General features: G+C 38.1%; 1 protein-coding gene across 2 annotated transcripts in view; it reads right to left on the bottom strand.

The window, feature by feature from the left end:
- The window catches only part of SLK (STE20 like kinase), a 50,328-nt gene extending 23,897 nt beyond the window's left edge, over positions 1–26,431 (bottom strand). For both annotated transcript variants that reach the window (XM_008144274.3, XM_008144275.3), the window contains exons 1-9: positions 25,679–26,431; positions 12,516–12,680; positions 10,469–10,517; positions 9,989–10,138; positions 6,114–6,186; positions 5,760–5,954; positions 4,217–4,298; positions 2,806–2,934; positions 1,100–2,455 (exon numbers count right to left, since the gene is read on the bottom strand). In XM_008144274.3, the coding sequence (XP_008142496.2) occupies positions 1,100–2,455; positions 2,806–2,934; positions 4,217–4,298; positions 5,760–5,954; positions 6,114–6,186; positions 9,989–10,138; positions 10,469–10,517; positions 12,516–12,680; positions 25,679–25,828 (2,349 nt within the window). In that variant the 5' untranslated portion in view covers positions 25,829–26,431. The remainder of the gene's footprint in view (positions 1–1,099; positions 2,456–2,805; positions 2,935–4,216; positions 4,299–5,759; positions 5,955–6,113; positions 6,187–9,988; positions 10,139–10,468; positions 10,518–12,515; positions 12,681–25,678) is intronic.
- Between the last annotated feature and the right edge of the window lie 441 nt (positions 26,432–26,872).

Here is a 26,872-nt window from a genome sequence, read left to right as displayed (position 1 = left end):
CCTTTTTGCAACCTCTTATTGTTCTATTCTCCAAGCTTCCAGTTTCCTCTCCTCCCCTTAAGCACCCTAACCAGGCTTCCTATAAAATCTAAAGTGGGCTTGCCCCCAAAACAGATCTACATCCCCATAACCTCCAAACTTTCCATTTCTTCAGTTCCTACTAAAATATCCATAATTAACATGACCTTAATTCTCAAAGTATTTGCATTTTTAAAAAATTAGTATATTTTTATAGTGTAACTTAAAAGTTACCATACATAGTTACATTACTCAGTAAGTAAGTGAATGGACTTCAGATTAATAGAATTTCAGTCAGTGAAACAAAAATAAAATGAAGACAATCTAGGCAAGATGTAATAATGTGAGGCAGATAGGCAGGCTGATTAGTCATGCCCTAGTCTTATCCCTAAGGTCTGTTTTCCTAAGTTGTTTCTGCTTTTCACAGTCTTGTCTTCTGCTACCTGTCAACCCAAACTCTTTGTCCATGGTTCACCTGCATCAAAATTCCATGGGATCTTTTGTTACAAATACTGATTCTTGGGCCCCACTCCATACTCCTGTATAGCTCCCCCCTGCTAAGTCTTAAGCACACTAATATTTAGGAGCTGCAAGTGTTCTGGGTTTTAGTTTTGTTTGTCCCACAATGGTTCTCATGGCAGTAGTGATGGCTATGACTGAGGAAGAAGCAACAAAATGGTCGTCTGTGTGGGCCAGTGGTAAATCAAGGACTGTTTACACCCTAAACGTGCTTTAAAAAGATCATTCTTTCTCAATTCTCTCATATGCTATTGATTCTTGCTAAAACAGTATCTACCTATGTACAATAAGAGAACCCAAATCACACTAAGCAATAATATATACTGTTTCTATCAAGTTGGCAAAAATAGGTAGGTACTACCAAAAAATTTAAAGGTCACATCCACAACCTCTCTCCTTGGTTCTGTTAATTGATTGCATTTGTAGGCCTTAAGAATTTTATAGGGGTAGTAAATACTACACTGATTTAGTGCTGCCTCACTTTCAAGACATCAGTTTCACATAAACTCTAAATTACCAAAATGACAAAGAAAAACCCGAACAAGGACTCATGTACACTTACTTGTAAAGATATTGATCCACTGTCTTTAGTTTTGCTTAGGAAGCTAGAGATGGATAAATTCAAGTCAATGCTGCTATTATCAGCAGTAGAACCAGTGCCTGAATCAGTATCATTTTCCTTTTGAGTCTCAGATTCTGGTAGCAACATGGTTTCAGTTTTTGATAAAGCACCTATTTCCCCTTTATTTTCTGCACCATCAGAGTTGATATTAATACTAGGTATTGGAACAGGCTGAGGTTCACTGGGCTGTGAAGTGGCAGTAACGTCAGGTTCTGTTTTAATTGGCACTTCACATGGAATCTCTTTTTGCTCTGTATCTGTCTGAGTAGTGGCTTCATGAGCATCCTGTGTTTCACTTCCTGAAGCCTTTTGGTCAGTATGAATCACTGCACTTCTGACCTCTATTTCTTCAGTGCTACTTGACTCAGTAATTTCAACTTCGTTTGTCCTGGGTTCCTCAGTGGTCTCCACTATGTTCTCGGAACTGCTGATCAACTGTTTCTCACCTTTACCTTCTATAGATTTTTGATCTATCTCATTAGTTTCAACTATTTCTCTAAGAGAAACTTCCTCAGTACCACCAACCTCAGGACCCTCCATGGGTTTACTTGCTAATTCCTGACCTGCTTCAAACATTTCTTTCCCATCATTACTCTGAGCGTCCTTAGCATTGTTTTCAACTGCCTTCTGAGCAACATCTATGGCCTCACTTGTTCCTATTGCATTACTTGTATCACTGATTACATCTTTTTTCGTTTTCTCATCTTTTCCCAAATTCTTTTGGGTGTCTTCCTTTGTAAGCTCAACTTCATTGTCAATTGTTTGAATATCTACCTCTTTTTCTCCAGTCTCTTGAGAAACTAAATCAATTGTTTGCATAGTAGTATCTTTAATTTCTTCTTCAGATTTTATAACCTTATTTTCAAATGTCTGTTGCTTTTCCTGATCCCTTTCTTCCTCAGGTTTCAGACTCTGTTCAATATTTGTTTCTACAGTTATATTATTCTCTTTTCCTTCGTTGATTGACTTCATGTCTACTCTTTCTTGGTCTTCTATGTCAGGCAGATTTTCAAGCTTGGGTCTCTTCTCCTCTCTCCCATTTTCCTTGATTATTATTGTTCTAGTATGGAGTTCAGCCACAGCTCCTAAAGTTTCATCAATACCCTCCACACCTTTTTCAGGCTCTTCAGTAGTGGGTTTTTCATTAAGAACTCTGCTGTTAAATTTATCTTCAGGAGTATTACGTTCTGTTTTTTCTGAGACAGATTCCAAAATACAAGCATTTTGTGAAAGTTTATCTTCTTCGGAGCTGGCAATACTGAGGTCAGAGGAGGCACGCTTACTTGCAGGTATTGGCTGAAAAAGGTTTTATATATTTTTAGTGTTAAAACAAGATGGTGACCAAAACAACATTTTACTTTTTTTATTTTATTTATATTTTAAATTTATCTACTTCATATATAATGATCTAATATATTTATTCAGTAAATCTGATGAAGTTATAAAAGTAGTTTAAAGAACTGATAAATCTTCACATAATAAATATGACAAAAATGGATAGCAAGAGTAAACTTGCTATTAATCTTCATCTCAAAAATTAGTTTGTACTGCTACCCATCAACTAATCCTTAAATACAGGTATAATCATACCTCAAAACCCAACTCTAAAAATTACCTAAATAAAATTTCCTTTCTATCATACTGACCAGAGAATTTTCTGTTTCTTCATCTTCCTCCTCCTCTTTACCATCTTCAACTTCTTCTGTTACTTCAGCCTTTGCCTCTGCAATCAATTCTCGGATTGGTTTGTTGGAATCCACAGTAACAAAAGGATGCTGTCAGATCATTAAAAAGAGCATGCTCAACAACACCTGAAATACTTGCTCATAGAGTAAGTTTCAAAACATAAAACACATTATTATGTGGTGAAAATATGAATACATAGGTAGGAAAAATACAAACACCATCAAGTAATATTACATCTAGGAAAGGAAGAAGGTAAAGGGGATTGAACAGGGGCCTGCAACCCCTACTTGTACCTTTTTAAAGAGTCTGAAGGAAATATGTCAAAATAATGACATTATATCTGTAAGTACACGTACTTTTGTGTATTTTTGAAAATTTCGTAATATAAAAATTAAATTTAAATTTAAAGTACCTTTCAAGTTAACTATATAATACCAGTTCTTAAAAAGTAGCAATACATATAAATCCAGTTTAAAGCCTAAATAAAATAAAAAAATTTAAAGTTAAAAGTGTCTACAAATATCTGCTTTTTTGACATGGTTCTAATATTCTTTTCTTTTTTTTTTAATTTATATTCTTTATTGTTTCAAGTATTACAAAAGTCTCCTTTTTCCCCCATTGACCTCTCCCCAGCCGCTCCCACCCCCCAGCACATGCCCTCACCACCCTATTGTCTGTGTCCATTGGTTATGCTCATGGTTCTAATATTCTTAAGAGTAAGAAGAAACTTTATTATCTCTGTGTACTTGGCACTTAACAGTGTCTGTCACAGACTAAGGCTTTCAAATGTGGAGGTAGTAAAATAATAAAAGTAAGTGTGTCCCAGGGAATTCATATTGCACAGAACAAGGCAATTTTTCCTGCTTTCACCCGCCCCCCAACATAAATACGTATAACTAACTGTTCCTATAACTCCTACATTATCGTGTTTTCAAAAACACGATAATGTAGGAGTTATAGAGTAACTCAACCTAACAGTAAGTGCCTCAATATTTGCCATTCTTTTTGTTCACCTGTAATATTAACTATTTGACTACGTTTTATTTCAAATATTATAAACAGGTTCCGCTATAAATCAAAATTATCCAATCACTTTAATACTATTTGTTAAAATCAGCAACATTTATCCTCAAGAGAGATGAGAAACAAAATGGAAGCAACTAACAAAGCGGAAATAACTAACAAAATGAAAGAACACAAACTCAATCAAAAAAGCACAGAAGGAATGACTTATAAGTTCAAGACCTTTTAGCAATGGCAGCACCTACTAATATATGTTGATAAAATAAATATTAATTACTATAATGTATTTTGATTTTCCACAAGGAAACTCAAGTGTAAAAAGAGCACAATGAATAAATCTTATCTTACCTGTAGTAGCTGAGATGTTGTCCACCGGGAATCCACATTTTTTTCCAAGCATTTCTTTAGAAAGTCCTTAAAATTCGAAGACCTTCAAAATAAAATTTTAACAATGACATCCCATTTTAGTTTCATGTTATTAAAATCAAACAAAACTCTAATAAATTAAGTTTCAGTATGTATACAATAGTATTATTCAACATAAAAAAACTAGTTAATGAGAATATTAAGATTTTATTAGTTATCTATAATAATAGCATAATATGCTAATTAGACCGGACAGCCGAATGACCTTCCTGACATCCTTCCGGACAAAGCCACAACAGCAGGGGCCGAGGCAGAGACGGTTACGGGCAATCAGACAGGAAGGCAAGTGGTTAGGGGCGATCAGGCAGGCAGGCAGAGGCGGTTAGGTGTGATCAGGCAGGCAGGCAGAGGGGTTAGGGGCGATCAGGCAGGCAGGTGAGCAGTTAGGGGTGATCAGGCAGGCAGGCAGAGAGGTTGGGGCAATGAGGCAGGCAGGCAGAATGGTTAGGGGAATCAGGCAGGCAGGCGAGTGTTTAGGGGCAATGAGGCAGGCAGGCAGAGTGGTTAGGGGCAATGAGGCAGGCAGGCAGGTGAGCGGTTAGGAGCCAGTGGTCCTGGATTGCGAGAGGGTATAGCCAGGCTGAGGGACACACACACCCCCACACACCCATGCACACATTTTGTACACTGGGCCTCCAGTTTATTTATAAATACAATTTACACATATAAGTAAGTAGGTTCAAAGTTTTAACCAATGAGATATAACCATATATTCACAAGTATGCCAAGTCACAAAAATTCTTCTATATTAAATTCCACAAATATAGATCAGATACATGTCTCACTTTCTCATAGAAAAGAAAATATTTTTTTTGTGTAGAACTCAAGTCACTGGTATCTTCAAATTTATAGGAAAACCCCTGGCCAGTGTGGTTCAGCTGGTTGGAGAGTAGTCCTGGCAACTGAAGGTTAGATTTGATTCCTGGTCACAGCACATACCTAAGTTGTGGATTTGATCCACTGTCTCTCTCACATCGATGTTTCTTTTTCTCTCTCCCTCTCTCTCACCTTCCCTCCCTCTCTAAAACTGATTTTTTTAAAAGTTATGGGGCCCTAGCCAGTTTGGCTCAGTGGATAGAGCCAAAGAGTCCTGGGTTCGATTCTGGTCAAGGGCTAGTACCTCAGTTGCAGGCACCCCACCCCCCCAGCCCCAATTAGGGCATGTGCAGGAGGCAACCAATAGATGTATTTCTCTGACACTGATATTTCTCTCTGTCTTTCCCTCTCTCTTCCACTCTCTCTAAAAAATCAATGGAAAAATATCCTCGGGTAAGGATTTAAAAGAAAAAATTATGGGAAAAGTTAGTTTTAAGAGTTTAAATGGTCCTTAAGTCTTGAAACTATACCAAAAATCAGTTTTCTACTTTATATAGTCTTTGTACCATAAATGTAAGTATTCTTGGAAAGTTGGAAGAATAAAGCGTCAAGTTTTGCTTCTTAAAAAGCTTTGTTTAGAATACTTTACCATTTTGATGGTTGTGCTAATGTAGGAGGCTCAGATTTTGCTATTTTTAGCAGCACTCGCATTGGGTTTAATTCATGATGTGGTGGTTCTATCTCAGCCATTTCTATTAAAGTGATACCCAGGGACCAAACATCAGCTTTGTAGTCATAGGGTCTGTCCTTCGATGTTTCACACATGACTACCTCAGGAGCCATCCTATGAAAACAGAAAATTGAAAGTTAAGATGTTTAAATTAAGACTAGTGATCGCAACCCTCAACAAAGACAGACAGTATCACCAATTATGTGAACAAATTAATGAGTATAATAACTGCTGACATAACTAACCTGTAAATTCATAAAAGTTAATACATACCAATATGGTGTGCCAATAAAGGAATCTCTTCTTTGGATTGTCCTTGTGTTTTTAGCTGATACTCCAAAATCCGCTTGAAATAAATAATTATACAGAAGTGTTAATGATAGTGTTTAAGCAAAGTTCCCTGTAGTCAATGAAGTTTGGGAAAACATATGAAGTCCTTCATAAGGCCATTCTTATTAAAGGGTAAGGAAAATAAACTTCTCTACCATCCTAATTTTGACCACCCTCTTTCTATCGCACCTACTCACCAAAAATGATGCAGAAAAGATTCCATCATTAACACACTTAATACCACCATCTTTATACATCTTCAGATCACAAATTCTCCAGAATTGAAGAACAATATTGTAACTTTAAAACAGACCAGGTTATCCACTTCAAAACAAATGTCAACTAGTGCTATATTATAATTAAATCAATAGATGTAAACATTTTTCTATAGTGCGAAAACCAGAAACTATACCAAAGCAGCCTTTATGACAGCATATGGCTTGCTAACTTCCTCAGAAAATCACATTGCAAAGAAAAAAATTAGGAACCATGTTTTCTTATTTAAATTATAGAGCACAAAAGAGATTAAAAATGGTGGCGGAGTAAGTGGATACTACTACACAGACATATTCCCAGAACCAAACTGGAATTACAACTAAAATACAAAAAAAAAAAAAAAAAAATACTCTGAATAATCAACTGAAGACTAGCTGGAGAGAATCCTGATAACCAAGGATGGAAAGTGGAGACTGCATAGAGACTGAGAGAGAGGAAGGGAGAGAGAGAGAAAAACATCGAAATGAGAGTGTAACATCAATCAGCTGCCTCCTGCACACTCCCTACAGGGGTCAAGCCAACAACCCAGGCATGTGCCCCGACCAGGAATCCAACCAGCAACCCTTCAGGACATGCACAACCAACTGAGCCACACCGGCCAGAGCTGTATCTGTAATTTTGGCAGATATTGCCAAATTGCTTGCCCCTTCCCTTGTGGTAGGCAAAATAATGGTCCCTAAAGATGTCCAAATCCTAATACTCTGAACTAAGTACATCACAACATTTCACATAAGGGACTTTGCAGATGTGATTAAATCAAGACAGGGCAATTATCCTAAATTATCCAGGTGTGTCACTGGAATCCCAAGGTTCCTTATAAGAAGGAAAGAAGGCTCCGAATCAGAGATAGAGAAGATGCTAGTTTTGAAGATGGAGGATGGATCCATGAGCCAAAGAATGCAGACAGCCTCTAGAAGCTTTTGCTAAAGAAATGGATTATCCCTTGGAGTCTCTAAAAGAAATGCAGCCCTGCCAACACTTTAACATTAGGACTTCTGACCTTCAGAACTGTAAGAGAATAATATTATCTGTGTTGTTTTAAGTCACTCAAAAAAAAATAAATAAATTTTAGAGAACAGCAACAATATAAAGCCATTGTTAAACACCATCTTTTAAGTTTACAGCAGAGACAAGCATTAATAGCAACATAAAACTGCTATAGCTGCCTAAATTACCTCATGCCATACATCTATCTATCTTTCAAGGTTTCATGTTTGACATGCCACAATTCTCAAAATTAAATACCAAAATCCTGCATTTAGTATTTATGCTCCAAGGCCTGGCACAGTAAATGGTAGCTACTATTATTAACCATATCTATTATTCTAACTTTTGGGATATTTTATTGGCAGAACTCTTAAAACTTATTAAGTCCTGCTTTGTAATCTAATTATTTGTGCTTATTCTATGGTCCTCTCTCTCTCTCACCATGTAGTTCTCCTGCTTAAACATAAATAAGCAGCTACCTATTGCCTGTGAATGAAGTTCAAGCTTCCTAACATAGTGTACAAAATCCTTCATTACATTAGATATTGAATTAAGGTTTTATAATTAAATTAATAAAGAAGCAAACAGAACATATTATACTTGGAATATATTATTTACAGAAGATACAATATAGATTTATTCAGGACTCCTCACCCCTATTGCCACCCCTCACCTCCTCTACTTACAAGCTTCTCTTATATTCCTGGAGGAAGGAGTTGAGATCACAATATGAAATTCTGCCAGAGAAGTTCTGGACTCAGGTAAAGTCAGCTCAGTACTTATTCCATTGTTTTCCTAGAACCTATTAACACTATTCTTTTTAACTCTCTCCCCTATGAACATGACTGAGGAAGGAGGTCCCGAAACAGGCCTAAACAACAACTGTTTACTGTCAACATTCATACCTCTCCAAGCACTCTAATGAACAGGAGGTACAAAAGGCATCTTTGTTTTTTCTGTGCAAAGGGAAAAATTAAGTTTGCCATGTGCTTCGTATTTCTACTTATAATGATGTGGCATGTACACATTGGTCTGTGAAAATAGCATTTTACATACTTATTTTCATTTGCAATTATGTGACCCAGTAAGATCATAAAAATTGGGGTATTGCAATATGGTTCATGAGCATAGTTTAACTCTATACTTCTGCATATTATTTAATAGGGTGTAAAAGAAATCGGAGGTTCTCTGTATTTACAAATTAATTAAACAGAAATTGAAACTATTTTAAATGTCAACCAACTCAAAAATAGATCTTCAAAAATATACTTAAAGTATACATTATTTTACACAACAGTATATTCTTATATTCAAATAAGGTTTTAATACATTTACAGAAAAACATTCACCAAAAAATTAATCAAAATTATAACATAACTATTTCAAAATGAGCTACGAGACTTCAAAAAATGATGTTAAGACAATCCTAGCCGGGTGGCTCAGTTGGTTGGAGTGTTGTCCTGTACACCAAAAGGTTGTGGGTTCAATTCCCAGTCAGAGAACAGATTTGGTCCTCAGTTGGGGAGCATGTGGGAGGCATCCAATCAATGTTTCTCACATCAGCGTCTCTCTCTCTCTCTCTCTCTCTCTCTCTCTCTCTCTCTCTCTCTTTCTTCCCTCCATTTCCTCTCTTTCGATTAAAAAAAAAAATCAATACAATATATGCTTAGGTGAGGTAAGACATAAAAGAGTAACATTAAATCAGAATTACAAAAACTTAGAAATGAGGTGGCAGAACTTGAGAAAATTAGAAATAAAAAATCATTTAGAAAAAAAGACTAAATTAAGAGGAATGCAATAGCAGATAAACAAATTCATAACCATTACCACTCCACACCCGTAACAAATATTAGCAAGGATGTGGAGAAACTGGAATCCTTGTGCATTGCTGATAAGAACGTAAAATGGTGCAACTACTATGGAAAATTATATAGTAGTTCCTCAAAAAAATTAGCACAGAATCACCATATGATCCAGCAATTCCACTTTTGGAATACCCAAAAGAATTGAAATCAAGGGATCAAACAGGTATTTGTACACCCATGTCCATAACAGCATTATTCACAAGAGCCACAAGGTAGAAGCAAGCAAAGTGCCCATCAATGGATGAAAGGATAAACCAAATGTGGCATATACATAAATACTATTCAGCTTTTAAAAGGAAGGAAATTGACACATGCTACAAAATGGATGAACCTTGAAGACATGCTAAGTAAAATAAGCCAGACACAAAAGGACAAATATTGTCTGATTCCATTTATATGAGGTACCTGGAGTTGTCAAATTCATAGAAAGAGAAAGTTAACAGTGGTTGCCAGAGGTTGTGGGAGACAGAGCAATGAGGAGCTAGTGTTTAAAGAGTTTCAGTTGGAGAAGATGAAAAGTTTTGGATAGTGCTAATAGTTGTACAACAATGTGAATGAATTTAATGGTACAGAACTGTACACTTAAAAATGGTTAAATGGTAAATTTTGTTAAGTATATTTCACCATAATAAAAAAAAAAGAAGATAAAAAGCACAAATTCAAATGTCTTATTTAAGGAAATAAACTTACCCAACTTAATATCTCCATCCAGGGTAAAAAGAATGTTGCCAGCCTTTAGATCTCTGTGGATGATTTTATTATCATGTAAGTAGTTCAATGCCTCTAAGGTCTGTTTACAAACTACTTGTATTTGGGACTCAGTTAATGGTCGCTCAAGTTCTGTAAGGAAAAAGTAAACAAATCTGCATTTTTACACAGTGAAAACATGTCAGTAGGCTCTTACTTTTACCATCATTGTCAATGATTTATATAGTGAATTTATTTTAGAAGAACTGAATATCTATAAGATTACTTTCCTCATATATTATACTCATCATTTAATTTTAGAATTTTATTACAATTGTCTAAGAATATAAAAATATAATTAAGCTGATTTCTTAACTGATTGAACTTCACCTAACAATAAGATATATGCATAAATGTTTGAAATCCATCAATTTTTATTAAGTATAATTTAAGATATGAACATAAAGGAAAAAAGGTATTTACCAAGCATCACAGCATCCACTGCTCCACCTGCACAAAATTCAATGAGGATCTGCAGGCATATAAAAAGGCATGCATTTAATACAACATTGAGTTTGAGTATTTTTTCTTCAATTTAGCAAAAAGGATAAAAAATAGCTATCAATTTAACTGGACTATGGAAATAATATTATGCTAACCATACAAGTGTTAAAAGTGTTAGGAGTCTTAATGATAATCACTTGAGAAAGCACAAAGAGAACACATTCTGGAAATATGTGCTTTTTTGTTAATCACCAATTTTAGCGTGCCTGCTTCTCTAAAATAACCAGGCATAGAATTTTTCTTCAGGACAGTATTTTTTTTAATTTATTGATTTGAGAGAAAGAAACATGGACCCACTGTTCCACCCATTATGCATTCATTGGTTGTCTTTTGTGTGTGCCTTGACTGGGGATCAAACCCGCTTAATGTATAGGAACAACTCTCTAACTGAGCAACCCAGCCAGGGCCAGGATAATATTATATATCCATTTCATCAATACTGAATGATTTTATTACTTTCATTTTTAAGGTAACTATTGTGATTTAAGTGATCAAATGTAGTATTTTCAGCTTTACTAATAGAAATAAATCCGGAAAATATAGAGACTTCAAGTTAAAAAAAAACGACGATATACACAAAACCTTCAGATCCTAGCTCAATTATCACTTCCTGATGGATGCCTTCCCAGACCTTCCTGGTACATACCAGCACGTACCTTTCCTTCTTAACCCTTATCACAGTTGTAATTTTGACTATGATGCTTTGGTTAATTAATGTCTCTCTCTCCCACTAACCTGTCCCTTCACAGTTGTCCAACTTTTTATTTTATACTAATCTTGAATAAATATCTTATCTCTTTATTAAATCATCTAAGAGTTCATTTTTATCATAATCTCTGGAAACATTTTTTAAGAGACCTGATCAGTTACATTAAAAGATATCACAGTAATAATAACTGTAACTTTTTAAAATTACAAATATTAACAAATTACATACCTTCCTGTTTTGTTTTCCCTCTATATAATAACAATTTATTTTTCACAGATGCTTGCCAATTACAAATTGTTTTTAAATGCATTATATCATTTAAAAAATAATTTGGGAGGTAGGTCATTAACTCATCCTATGAGTACACAGACTCATAAAAGTTAATTGATTTATTTAAGCTCCTAGCAACACCAAGATCAAAAAATATAGGCCTTTGATTCCTAGTCAGGTATTATTTGTACTACCTACTCTTCTGTCATAACACTTTGCTTCTTCCTTCAAGGAGAAAAACAAAAACTGCATTTCAAAAAGCCTTCTTGGTTAAATTAGTGTTGGTGCAGAGCAAGAGACTTGTTACTATAATAAACATTAATTTTTATATCTACTTGTGTCTAATATTTTCTAAAAATGAACATAATTTATACATATAGCCTGAACTACTTATATCATGTACTAAAGCAGGGCCTGATTATATAAGATAAATACGTAACATTTCTAGAAAGCATTTTATAATTTATTACATGATTTAGAAAAAATTTAGGGTAATAAAATTATAAGCAAAAAAAAATTTTTTTTTTAATTTTTAAGTAAATGCTAAGATTTAAAAAAATAAGAAAAGGCTATCTAATTCCATAATTTAGGAAATTTAATATTCTAACCAAGTTTCTCCATTTGGGTCCAATGTCAAACAATCATGAAATATGGTACAATCTGAAATACACATCTGAATACACGGGGGGTCAAAGTAGGTTTACAGTTGTGAGTCGCAAAACACAGAGTTAATAAAGCTATTGTAATAATCATAACTTGCATGTCTTTTTCCATATGAGTAAATGTAAACCTGCTTTTGCCTACCCCTGTATCTGTTGAAGCTAAGGGTAACTGTGTTGTCAATGACCCTCTCATCCGCAGATAACTCTCAACACAAGTAACTAAACAAAAGAGGTTATATACAAAATAGGCTTTCAAAACTTATAAACCTCTTTAGGACAATTAATTCATTTTGACTACTCCTATAGATCAACAGAAAATACTTACCCAAAGATTGTTCTCATAATAGAAGGCATCTAAAAGTTTTACTATATTTGGGTGATCACAAGATGCTAAAATATCAATTTCAACCATGTAATCTTCAAGTTCTTCTTCAGATTTGGTGTCAATCACCTTTGCAGCAGCTAAAACATTGGTCTCTTTATTCTGGGCCTAAAAAAGTAAGATCGAAAATATCCCAATGCATACTTAGTTTTTTAATTTTATTTTTAATAAACTTCATTTTTTAGAATAGTTTTAGGTTCACAGAAAAGTTGAGCAGAAAGTACAGTTTCCATATACTCACTGCTTCTACACATGCAGAGCCTCCCGCACTATCAAGATTCTGCACGTTTGTTACAATTAATGCCCTCTTGACACATCATTATCATTCTCGGACCACTGTTTACATTTGGTGTACAATCGATTTTGACAAATGTATGACATGTGTCCACCACTATATTATACAAAATAGTTTCACTGCCCTAAAAATCCTCTATGCACTACCTATTCATCCCTCCCTTCTTCATAACCTCTGGCAGCCACTGATCTTTTACTCCATAGTTTTGCTTTTCCAGAAATCACATAGTATATAGCCTTTCAGATTGGCTTCTTTCACTTAGTAACATATATTTAAGGTTTCTCCATGTCTTTTCATGGTTTGACAACTCATTTCTTTTTAGCACTAAATAATAGTTCATTATATAGATGTGCGAATTTATTTATGCATTCACCTACTGAAGGCATCTTGGTTGTTTCCAACTTTCAGTAATTATGAATAAAGCTGCTACAAACATACATGTGCAGGTTTTTGTGTAAACATAAGTTTCAACTCCTTTGGGTAAATACCAAGGAGCACAATTACTGGATCATATGGTAAGAATATGTTTAGTTTTATAGGAAACTGCCAAACTGTCTTCCATTTTTCACTCCCACCAGCAATGAATGAGAGTTCCTACTGTGCCACATTCTTGTCAGCATTTGGTGGTGTCAATGTTTTGGATTTTCACCATTCTAACATGGGTGTATAGTGATATCTACTTGTTTTAATGACATATAGTGTTGAGCATCTTTTAATGTACTCACTGACCATCTGTAAATCTTTGGTGAGATGTCTGCTCAGATCTTTTGTCCATTTTTAATCAGATTGTTGGTTTTCTAATAGTTAAGTTTTAAGAGTTCTTTATATATTTGAATAGTAGTTTATCAGATATATTTTGCAAATATTTTCTCCTATTAGTAGCTTGTCTCTTTATTTTTTTTACCCTAGAGGCCTGGTGCACGAAATTTGTGCACTGGAGGGGGGCTGTCTTCAGCCCGGCCTGCGCCCTCTCGCAGTCCGGGAGCCCTCGCTCTGAGGTTTAGAATAAAAAACTCTTGCAAAGGAACAAGGAACCCAAACTATGGGTGACAGCTTCCCTGGATCCATTATGATTCTAAGAAATAGAGGTGAAATCAGCGAGGAGGCACATAGAGAAACACGCATCTGCAGGGACCGCCTCTGCGTGAGGAGAGAGGACAGACTCCTACTGTGAGAAGCCCCAGCAGCTCTTGTCTCCTCTCCACTGGGCAGGTGCCACACAGAGGCGGGAAAGGCTCCCGCCACCGCCACTGCGCTCGCCAGCTGTGAGCCCGGCTTCTGGCTGAGCGGCGCTCCCCCTGTGGGAGCACACTGACCACCAGGGGGCAGTTCCTGTGTTGAGCATCTGCCCCCTGGTGGTCAGTGCATGTCATAGCAAGCGGTCATTCCGCTGTTCAATTTGCATATTAGCCGTTTATTATATAGAATGCTTATTTTGAAAGATAGCCTAAACATAAATATTAATTAATGCATGCTATGCACCATGCTAAGTGCATATCTTAATCAGATCTTAAAATACTAATTAGATTTTTTTAAAAACATTTCAATATTATATGTTATCATTCCAGCAAAACTGAATATATTACTTAAAAGAAAAAAAAAAAAAAAACAGAAAAAAATACCAAACTTTTAGAAGCTACTAATAAGTGTTTCAAATTATAAATAAAAGTCCAAATCCCACTTTTAAGAACTGATCATAAGGAGGTAATTTTACAAAATAAAAAATATGCATGTATAAATATATTCATCAAAGTACTATTTACAGTAAGAAAACTGAATCAACCTAAATGTCCATTCACAAGAACCTGCTTAAATCATTCAATATAATTCTACAATGAGACATTACACAGCCAAAATGAATTGACTAATCAATTAATATTTCGTAAGATGGAATAGTAGCCATAAGACATCAGTGACTGGGAAAAAACACAACTTATTAAACATGAGAGATACGTAATTTTACAGAAACTACACATCCATTTTCATATATGGATAGCTTCATAAGTATCTAGAAATACTTCATTAGTGAGGATGGTGGAATTTCAGGTGCTTTTGACTTTTTCGTTATTTCATACCATATTGTTTGAGCTTTTAAAAACAAACATGTATTATTTTTACAGAAGCAATAAAGCATTTTAAAATAAGTATGTGGGAGATTTCTTAGTGATCTACTATCTAACCTTGGCAATAATGAAGAAAAGAGTAAGCAAAACAGGTATCAGCCTGTATATGGGAATGGAATTTTTTGTCAAAAGAAAAATTCTGTATGTCCTAAATTAATTCTGTATGTCCTAAGTGGACAGGAGAGTCAGAGAAAGAAATTGGAACAATTAACCAGTTAACAGTTGTGGGCCAACTAACAAGAGTGCTCTCACTCCTGAATATGTGTTGGAGCTTTAAATCAATCTCCAGAGTCTACTAGCCAATCACTAGACAAGTACGCATTAACTTTCAGGACTGCTGCCCATAATTAAACAACAAGAGTAAATATTTCTTCCTTATGGATTGTGTAACTATCACAAAATTGCCCCCAGTTCACCTTTTCCCACCCCCCCTCCTTATCTGTAGCCAATGTATATTCTTTCCAAAACAAGCTTTCTTCCCCAAAACAGAATGTACACAAGCGCCCATCAATGCCAGTACGAACGTACTAACTTTTCCATCTAGCTACGTTACCGGTGGTTTAGACTTCATGCCCCAAGACCTGGTCCTTTCCAGGCTAGCACTTGGCTCAATAAAACCTTTCTTTCAAGAAACTTTTGACTGTAAACTCTTTTGTTTAACATTTTCTAAGTACATTATTACTATGTTTTACTTCCTTAGGAAAAAAATAGGGGCAAAAATACTAATTACTAATTAAGTAACCCTAATGTTTAGGATTCAAATAATATGTTTTGTACAAAAGACTTCAGCCCTACCTGGTTTGGCTCACCCATAGCTGGTTTGGCTCAGTGGATAGAGCGTTGGCCTGTGGACTAAAGGGTCCTGGGTTCGATTCTGGTCAAGGGCACATGCTGGGGTTGCGAGCTCGATCCCCAGTGGGATCAGCCAATCAATGATTCTCTCTCATCATATTTCTATCTCTCTCTCCCCTCTCACTTCCTCTCTGAAATAAAAATATTTTTAAAATAAAAAAAAAGACTTTGCCTAACTGGTTTGCTCAGTGGATAGAGCCTCGGCCTGTGGACTCAAGGGTCCCAGGTTTGATTCCGGTCACGGGCATGTACCTTGGTTGTGGGCACACCCCCAGTAGGGGGTGTGCAGGAGGCAGCTGATTGATGTTTCTCTCTCATCGATGTTTCTTACTCTCTCTTCCTCTCCCTTCCTCTCTGTAAAAAAAATCAATAAAATATATATATTTTTTAAAAAACTTCATGCTGGCCGAAACCGGTTTAGCTCAGTGGATAGAGCGTCAGCCTGCAGACTCAAGGGTCCCAGGTTCGATTCCGGTCAAGGGCATGTACCTTAGTTTCGGGCACATCCCCAGTAGGGGGTGTGCAGGAGGCGGCTGATCAATGTTTCTCTCTCATCGATGTTTCTAACTCTTTATCCCTCTCTCTTCCTCTCTGTAAAAAATCAATAAAATATATTTTAAAAAAAAAAAAAAAAACTTCATGCTGATCATCACTACACTCTAGAAGAATATTCTAAGCTATCATATTTTAACAAATCTCCAAAAATGTCTTTTAAAATATCTTATCTACACTAATAAAAGAGAAACATGAAAATTGACCATACTTCTGCTATGCCCACAAGCCACGCCTACCAGCCAATCAGGAGCGAGTATGCAAATTAACCTAGCCAAGATGGCTGCAGCCACGGAGCGAGCAGGAGGCTTGGGTTTCCCCGGCAATGGAGGAAGCCAAGCTTCCTGCATACCCTGGCTGGCCCAGGCCTCCACTCAAGGCTACAAAGTTTCAATTATAGAAGATAAATAAATCCCAACAAAAATGGCTGTGGCCACAGAGTGAGCAGGAGGCTTGGGTTTCCCCGGCAATGGAGGAAGCCAAGCTTCCTGGCTGGCCCAGGCCTCCGCTCAAGGCTACAAAGTTTCAATTATAGAAGATAAATAAATCCCAACAAAAATGGCTGCAGCCACAGAGCGAGCAGGAGGCTTGGGTTTCCCCGGCGATGGAGGAAGCCAAGCTTCCCGCCCCCCACCTGGCCTGCCCTGGCCTCCGCTCCAGGCTACAAAGTTTTAATTATAGAAGATAAATAAATCCCAGATACCAAGGCCTCCGCTTGGGTCGCCGGGGGGGCATGGCCGACCTGCAAACCATCACAGGCCCCTCACCCAGGCCACCCCATGCCCCAAGGGAACCCCCACCCTGATCCAGGACACCCTTCAGGGCAAACCAGCCGGCCCCCACCCGTGCACCAGGCCTCTATCCTATCTAATAAAAGAGTAATATGCAAATTGACCATCACTCCAACACACAAGATGGCCACCACAAGATGGCCAGCAGGGGAGGGCAGTTGGGAGGGGCCAGGTCTGCAAGGGAGGGCAGTTGTGAGCGATCAGGCCAGCAGGGGAGGGCAGTTAGGGGTGACCAGACAGGCAGAGGAGGGAAGTTGGGGGCGACCGAGCCTGCAGGGAAGGGCAGTTGGGGGGGACCCAGGCCTGCAGGGCAGGGCAGTTAGGGGCAATCAGGCTGGCAGGGGAGCAGTTAGGCATTAATCAGGCTGGCAGGGGAGTGGTTAGGGGGTGATCAGGCTGGCAGGCAGAAGCGGTTAGGGGCAATCAGGAAGGCAGGCAGGTGATCAGTTGGGAGCCAGCAGTCCTGGATTATGAGAGGGGTCCCAGATTGGAGAGGGTGTAGACTGAGCTGAGGGACACCCCCCATGCATGAATTTCGTGCACCGGGCCTCTAGTTATCTTATATTTCACTAAGGAAGAAAAACTTCCAATTAAACTATATCAACACTTTTTCATTTAGAATTTTTATATTATACCTTTTTTAAGAACTTTTGGACATATTTAGACAAAAACTGTTATTGTATATCTATTATCCTGATTCATATATAATTAAATACTTCATATATTGAAGTTTTAATCACTTATTCACTGAGATATCTAATGTCCACACAATATCATTCTCTGGCCATTAAATTAACTACTATCTCCAAAATTTTATTTAAAGTCACTGTCTCCCATTTTGCAATTATAATGATACTACTTTGTTTATCTGATCACAGGTGCTAAAAGATTTTTAGGTAACAACCAGGATTTTTTCATCAAAAGGTCCTTAAATAGTTTATTAATTGAAACAGCAAAGGATTGCAACTGTATGACACTAGTGATACAACTAAGTTCAATGACAGATATAACATGACCTTTACCTGGCCAACAATAATACTAAGGCATCAATCAATAAAGGACATATTCCAATTTCAGAGATGTTAAAAATCAAGAAATCTGTCATAACTGATGAAAATACAACATTAAGTTGTATCTCTAAGAAAGATACACAGTTGAGCCAATAATAATTAGAACTCACCATCCCCCTAAGTCAGAAGAAATAAGCCAGTGAAACATAACCCCTTCTCTCATCATCTATAATAATAAAAGCGTAATATGCTAATTAGACCGGAAAGCTGACCAACCTTCCGGACATCATTCCGGATAAAGCTACAACAGCGGGGGCTGAGGCAGAGACAGTTAGGGGCAATCAGGCAGGAAGGTGAGTGGTTAGGGGCAATCAGACAAGCAGGCAGAGGTGGTTAGGGGCAATCAGGCAGGCAGGCAAAGGCGGTTAAGGGCGATCGGGCAGGCAGGCAGTAGGCAGTTAGGGGCAATCAGGTGGGAAGGTGAGCGGTTAGGGGCAATCAGGCAGGCAAGTGAGTGGTTAGGGGCAATCAGGCAGGCAGGCAGAGGGGTTAGGGCAATCAGGCAGACAGGCAGAGTGACTGGGGCAATCAGGCAGGCAGAGTGGTTAGGGACAATCAGGCAGGCAGACAGGAGAGCGGTTAGGAGCCAGCAGTCCTGGATTGTGAGAGGGATATCTGACTGCCAGTTTAGGCTCGATCCTGTGGGATCGAGTCTAAACTGGCAGTTGGACATCCCCCAAGGGGTCCTGGATTTTGAGAGGGTGCAGGCCAGGCTGAGGGACACTCCCCTACCCTCCATGCATGAATTTCGTGCACCAGGCCTCTAGTTTTAATATAATACTCTGGGAAGAAAGAGACCAGAGGAACTGTCTTTGAAGAGGCACACTATAAAATATAAACTCTGGTAATAGACTAAGGATATTGTGAGTGGAGTTAAAAGTCATTCTACTTCTGCATGCTTCTACTAATGTCCTTAGAGATTTTAAAGATGTCTTTTACTTATGAATGAAATAGTATGAAGAGGGAGAAAATAACACTAGATAATCTCTAAAGTTCTTTATAGTAACAAATTTAATTATTCCATTCCCCTGGAGATACTGATTAAACCAACAATGAAACCTTTTGGTTTAATATAATGAATAAAAGTTACATTAGAAAGTATAAGTGCCTCCTACATTAATGCTTGAAAACAATTATTCATCAGGATCTGGTTCTAAAGAACTCTGAAACTCAAAACTGAAATAAACATTGATAAGCATGTAATACTACATTTTAAACAAATATAATGGATATAAGTGTTAAAAAGAAACTATCTCGCCCTAGCCGGTTTGGCTCAGCAGATAGAGCGACGACCTGTGGACCGAAGGGTCTCGGGTTCGATTCCAGTCAGGGGCTCATACCTTGGTTGCAGGCTCCTCCCCGTCTGGGCTCGTGCAGGAGGCAACCAATCTGTGTTTCTCTCACATCAATATTTCTCACTGTCTTTCCCTCTCTCTTCCACTCTCTCTAAAAAAATCAATGGAAAAATATCCTCAGGCAAGGATTTAAAATAATAATAATAATAATAATAATAATAATAATAATAGAAAAACGGACTATTTAAAAAATGTTTAAAAAGAAACAATCTCATTTTCACATAAAGACTTAATGAAATAACTAAACAAATGTTAATAAAAACAAGAATGGAATAACACACACCAAGATAGTACTTGACATTGATAAAATGTTTTCAGAGATCAGTCATAATCACATAAAATTCACCGCTTTAATTTTTATAAATCATGAATAGAGCTTGGCCACTTTACATAAACAACTAGTGGCTACAGGGAAACATAACGATTATTAAGTTTCCTGTACTGTTTTCATGTTCTAAATCTAAACGAAGTAGTGTAAAAATTACATCATCTTAAATTACTCTTGTTTCAACTGTGGCTTATTTATTAGCTTATTTAACCAATCAGGGTCCAGCCAGGAGAAAGAAATCATATTGATCATTTTAAAAGAGAATTTGATATAAATAATTATTGATTCTGTTGTTAACTAGTAATTAAAAAATAAACAGAAGATTAAGAGTCTGGGAGGTGGAAGTAACAACTGCAGGAAAAGACTACTACCCTAGGACCAGCAGAGTCAAGGGATTGGAATTATTAAAACTCAGAAGCTTGGAGGAAAGGTTCTGCAGAGCTGAAACTGAGATCCCTGGGGAGAGAGTGCTGCTCAGCTGCTGCTGGCCTCTCTGAACTTGGAAGAGGGGTCTCATGGAATTTTTGAGGAAGAGGGGGCCAGCCAACTGGAGCTGGTGTTATGAAAGGTTATGATGAGGCTAGCTCTGAGTGTTGCAAAAACTACAAACTGGATTTAACTCCTGTCGCTGGATGAGGAATTTCCACTAGGATGATGGTTATAGTAACAGGAAAGCAGACAGGAAGCCCACAGAAAAAGAAAAAGGTGAAAGTCCTTTCTTTATTCATCTCCTTACAGCCTTCCTCCAGTGCTCCATAATTGTTAAAACTACAAGTGAGCAGCTAGCAAGGTAGAAAAGTGATTTTCAAAATGGTTAAAATAAACAATACACAAATAAACAAGAGAACTGAACCCAAAAGAAGAAATTCAATCTACCAATAAAGCTGTGAAAAGAATTAGTTATTAGTAATTAGTAGAGAAAGATGAATTAAAACCACAAAAAATATATATATAACAACATTAGATTGTCAAAACTGAAAAATTTTGACAATATCAAAATTGTTGTCAAGGATGCAGAGCAAGGAAATTCTCATAGGCTGCTGGTAAGAGTGTAACTTGGTACACTTTGGCATCATCTAGTAAAATTAAAGATACACTACCCTATAACCCAGCAATACTACTCCTGAGTTAAGTTTTAGTGAAAATCATGCATATATGCATCAGTATTGTGTATAAAAGCCAAAAACTGGAAACAATTGATACAAACATTCTTTACCATTAAGAGTAACCATATAATGGAATTCTATGCAATAATGAAGTAATTACAGCTCTAGGTGATAACAAAGGTGAACCTCACAAACATAATGCTGATTTTGAAAGAGGCAAGACATCAACATGATTCCATTCATATAAAGTTCAAGTGTATTCAAAACTAAATTATAGCCCAGCTGGCATGGCTCAATGGTTGAGTGTCCACCTATGAACCAGGAGGTCAAGGTTCAATTCCCAGTCAGGCTCCATCCCCAGTAGGGGGCGTGTAGGAGGCAGCCAATCAATGATTTTCTCTCATCATTGATGTTTCTATTTCTCTCCCTCTCTCCCTTCCACTCTGAAATCAATAAAAATATATATTCTTTAAAAAGCTAATTTATAATATTTAGGGTTACATACCTAGATAGTAAACTATAAAAAAAAGCAAAGAAATGAAAAACTTAAAAAACAGGATAGTGCTTTCCTTTAGGGGGAGAGGTCAATTCAGAAAAAAGGTGGGAGGAATTCTGGGATGCTGGCAGAATTCCTTGACTCTGATGATTAATATTATCATATTATTATTATTATTTACTAAATGTACATGTGTTTTTATACTTTTCAATACAATTACAGCTCTAGGTAATTGTACATCCAATTTTTAAATTTTTATTTTTAAAGGTGTACACCCATCAGTGCCATAAAAATAATCACTTTCATCCAGTATACAGTCAGGAGGTCAGTTTCAATTCAATACATAATTTTATGTTACTCCTTTTTTTCACATTAATAACAACAGAAATCCAAACATTAACAAAAAAAAAGCCCTAGACAGTGGAAACTAAGGAAAAAATAAACAAATGGGACTACATCAAAATAAAAAGATTCTGCACAGCAAAAAAAAAAAAAAACATCAACAAAACAACAAGAGCCCACTGCATGGGAGAACATATTTGCCAATGTTATATCCAATTAGGGTTTAATCTCCAACATTTATAGGGAATTCATACAACTTAAAAGGAAGATAAGCAATCAATCAAAAAATGGGCAAAGGACCTAAATAGACACATTTTGAAAGAGGACATACAGAAGGCCAAGAGACATATGAAAACATGCACAAAGTCACTAATGGTCCAAGAGATGCAAATCAAAATGACAATGAGGTACCATCTCACATCTGTCAGAATGGCTATCATCAACAAATCAACAAACGACAAGTGCTGGCGAGGATGTGGGGAAAAAGGAACTGTGCACTGCTGGTAGGAATGCAGACTGGTGCAGCCACTGTGGAAAACAGTATGGAGTTTCTTCAAAAAATTAAAAATGGAACTCCCATTTGACCCAGTAATCCCACTTCTAGGAATATATCCCAAGAAATCAGAAACACCTATCAGAAAGATATATGCACCCCTAAGTTCATAGAAGCACAATTTACAATAGCTAAGTTTGGAAACAGCCTAAGTGCCCATCAGCAGATGAGTGGATTAAAAAACTGTGGTACATCTACACAATGCAATACTACGCTGCTGTAAAAAAAAGGAACTCTTACCATTTGCAACAGCTTGGAGGGATGTGTAGAGCATTTTGCTAAGCAAAATAAGCCAGTTGGTGAAAGATAAATATCACATGATCTCACTCATTTGTGGAATATAACAAACATAAACTGTAAAAAGTTTGAGAGATATATATGTTTTCCTTTATATGTCAAATTATACAACATTAAAGAGAAAATTAAAAATAAAGATAAGTCAGAGACTTAAAAAAGAGAAAATAGATTAAAAATACAGAAGACAGATTCGTGTAGTGCTGAACTGAGTGGAAAGAATACAAGTATATGATGGAAAAGTGTTTCAAATAAACTAAGTACTTAAAATGATTGCCTTTTATAATTTAATCTTTATAAGTTACTAATTTCCATAAGTAAATGATGGTTACAATCAATTTTAGAAATAGTTTTCTACTTCATACAATACTGAAGTTTAGTAGCTTTTTCTCCCACACAGAAGGAAGTTTATAAATTTAAAATTTCTAGCATATCTTGGAAAACAGAAACTTTCAGGAAAAAGAGAAAAAACAGGTCAGATAAGTTTAAACTTTCTTCTAAAGAAGTATCAGGCTGAGAGAGGACAATGGGGGAAGAAGGGGACATATATAATACTTTCAAAAATAAAGAATTTAAAAGAAAAAAATCTCAGAGCCTTGAAAGCATAGACCAGTAAAATGAAAAGATACAAAGGATTTAAGATCTTCAAATATCACACTGAAAGTCATGAAGCCCAGAAAAATTATCCTTGACACAATTTTACAGTGTTTCAACTATATGGAGTGTCTTATTTTTCAGAAATTTTTCAATTGATATCTCACTATAGAAAGATATGTTACATTTTGCAGAAAGAGTCATTAAATAATTAAATCCCAGAGCATTATCATGTCCATACAATCATCTGTGCCATGGGAAAATAAGAAAATGGTTCACTATTTTCATAGGTCCCTTTTCCTGTCCCATCCTATAGTTTGCTTCTGAATTCTAAATATAATAACAGTAATTTCTACCACTTAGTGAGCCCTTTTTATGTGCCTTATATTAACTATCTCCTTTAATTTTCACACATTTAAAAGCAAGTCTTACTGATCAGGAAAAGTGAGACATGGAACAATTAAGTAATTTGTCCAACTCACAGGCTGCTATTGAGGAAGGCAAGATATAGTACAATTCCAGAGCCAGTGTTTTAATACTACAATGTTCTATTCAATAAAACACTTATACCATGAAAACTGCCTATAATCACCTACCACCTTCTAACCACCGGATTCCAGGTGTCTTGAGTAACTTATTTTTGCCTTTCCCAGATAACTGCATACTCAGAATTCTACTAGGTGAAGAAATCAAAACAAACGTTAGGGGAAATCTATGATTCTCCAGCTAAGAAAATGGAGGTCCAGAGAAGTGTTCTGTCCAAGACCCCAGAGCTGGTTTGTGACAGCCAACACTAAAGCACAATTCCCAGGAGTGATCTTCCCACTGCACTAAAAGCCCTTCCTTCCGACCATACATCTAAACTGTAAACTCTCTTTGGAACCCATTCTCTATCCCCTTCACAAGCACTGAAGTTTATTTTGCCAACTTTCACAGCATACAATAACTTCAACAGCACTCACATGTAGGTAACATACATTCTTTCATTTCAACAAATACAGAGAGATACACTATGTGCTAAGGCAATTGGTGAACCCAAATGTTTATCATAATTTACATTTGGCCTCTGGTTTTATCATAAAAACATAAACATGTTAACTATAACATGTAACAGTGCCATAGCAGCCATGTGAAGAATGTGTTCTGAAAGCACACAGAGTGTATATTTCAGCCTGAGTAAAGAACGAGCAAGGCAAGGGGCTGTGAGATGCACCTGAGGCAGAGCAAAGGCAGAGTGTGCTGGTGCTCAGAGAGGAGGGGGGAAATTCTATCATTTTTACCAATGGACATTCAAGTAAAAAACAACAGTAAATATGGGGTCAGAAGACCTGAGTTCAAATCTAAACTGTGTGACTAAATCTGACTTGTGTGACTTTGAACAATTTCTGACTCTCGGTGTCCTCATCTGTGAAATGTAGATTCCACCGACCTCTTTACCTCACAGGACTTTCATGGGGCCAAATTATGTGAAAGTGCTTTAGACCTGTATAAACATCAGTTCTTTGTTTTCACGAGGATCTTTCCCCCAAACCTGTGTCTCATAAAAACCTCACCCTTCAGGATGAAAATATTCTAATGACATCATTCATATGCCCTTATGGGGTAATAAACAGCTAACACTAATGCCTTCAGGTTGAAACCTCAAAGACTCTTTCTACTGAAATATAAATAAATGATAAATAAATAAAGTGTGTGTTATTTTTAATTTCTTAAGCACTGGTATTGACTTCTAGTCCATGCTTCCTCTGAAACTAGTACTAAATGCAGGTTTTCTTCTGGAAATTTTCGATCAGAAATTCCACTCCATTTTATAGGACGTTGTGAAGCAACCAAATCAAGAACAGTGGGCAAGTAGCAATCACTGTGTTCTCATCCCAAGACATAGGTTACGTATGTCCTATAGACACAACCAAGTATATGCCCTGACTCTAAAAAAGAAACTGGTTTAAGTACAATCATACACATGATTCCAAACAGCTAGTAGACAAACATAAAGCCACTGAAAAGTATAATGAGTTTCTAAAGTGTGGTTTTAAAGTACTTGAAGGCCACAACCTGATCCCTGCTGTAAATTAAAGAGCTCTCCCCACTTCCTTTAAAGTTTGACAGAGTAGCCAGTATAATAACCTCACCTCCCTTTAGCAATCACTCTTTAAAGTTCAACCTTAAACCCTACTGTCTTGATTGCTCCTTGGATGACAGCCTGGATAAAGTTCCGATGTACGTTTCCGAAGTCAAAAGATGGGCAAGAGACAGGAAAGGGACAAGGGGGGGGGGGGGGTGAAATCCTCGTGCCACTCCAGGACAGTGGCTGTTTTATCTTACAAGCGCAACTTCCCGTTTTCTCCCTCTTACCTTGTACACTTTCCCAAAGGCTCCGTCGCCCAATTCTCCTATAATTTCCCAAAACTCCTCGGGGTTCAGGTCCCTCTTCACATGTTCGTACTGCTTCTTCTTCTTCTCACTCCCCAACTTGAAGATCTTACGGAAATTGAAGAAGGACATTTTTCCTCCCAACAGAGTTCCTGGCACTTAAAGGACTAAAAACAACAATGAAAGGCAAAGTTTCTCCTCCCTCTTCTCCCGCGCGAGCCCGGCGGGCGGCGGCGGGCGCGGGCTCTCCCGGCTCCCGCCGCTCCGGCTGGGCGTCCCGGGGAAGGCGGGGCGCGTCTCGGACTCCGACCCACAGGGTGGGAGGGGGGTGCGCTGCGCGGGCGGTCCCTCGGCCGAGCCCGGCCCGCGGGCCGCGCGGTGGGTGCCTTGCCCCCTGTCGGCCCTAGGGGTGGCGGCACCTGCCCGGACTCGGTCCCAACCCGGCCCAGCCCGATGGGTCCGAGCGGTCCAGACGCCCGCGGTCGCCGCGGCTTAGGCCCGTGTCACGGCGAGTCTCCAGGGGCGGCGCCCACTCCGGGCAAGGGACGCGGCCGGCGACCTCTGGGGCCGGCAGTCCACAGGCCGAGCTCTCCCGCCTCGGGCCGCGAGCCCGGGGTCCCCTCCGCAGCTGTCCGCTCCCGCGGCGCGAGGCCCGCGCGTCCCCTCGGCTCCCGGGCTCCGACGCCGCCGCCGCCTCCTCGCTCCCTTCGCAGCCCACACAGCCTCGTTCTGGAGCGCGCGCCGACGCCGACGCCGACGCCAATGCCGCAGCGCGCCCGCGCGCTCCGCGGGTCGCGCGCCCCGCTCACCGCGCGCTCGCGTGGGGGCGTGCCCTCTGGTCCCGCGCACGCGCGTTGAGCTCAACTTGCTGGCGGCCTTTGAGGGGCTCGCAGGCGTCCCGCCCGGGGTGCGACGTGGACTTTTGCGTTCCTCGATCCTTACGAATTGTTCCCCATTTACCTTCTAAGCCCTAACATCCTATCAGTCCAGGATTTTGGTAGAGTTGCCCCGCGGGCACGACCCTGTTGATGTTGCTAGCGGATGTTGCCTCCGTTCTGGATCTGAGAAATTTTGTAAACACTGAAAGCTGAGCTGTGCCGATGGGGGCCCGAAAGGATTTTTTTTCCGCTTTCAAATGGGTCCAATAGTACAGTGAGAGGAGCATGTGTGATGGCT

Source organism: Eptesicus fuscus, chromosome 17 (genome assembly GCF_027574615.1).
Source record: "Eptesicus fuscus isolate TK198812 chromosome 17, DD_ASM_mEF_20220401, whole genome shotgun sequence".
NCBI lineage: Eukaryota > Metazoa > Chordata > Mammalia > Chiroptera > Vespertilionidae > Eptesicus > Eptesicus fuscus.
The sequence above is the reverse complement of the archived record's forward strand: the minus strand, read 5'-3'. Positions and strand labels throughout refer to the sequence as shown.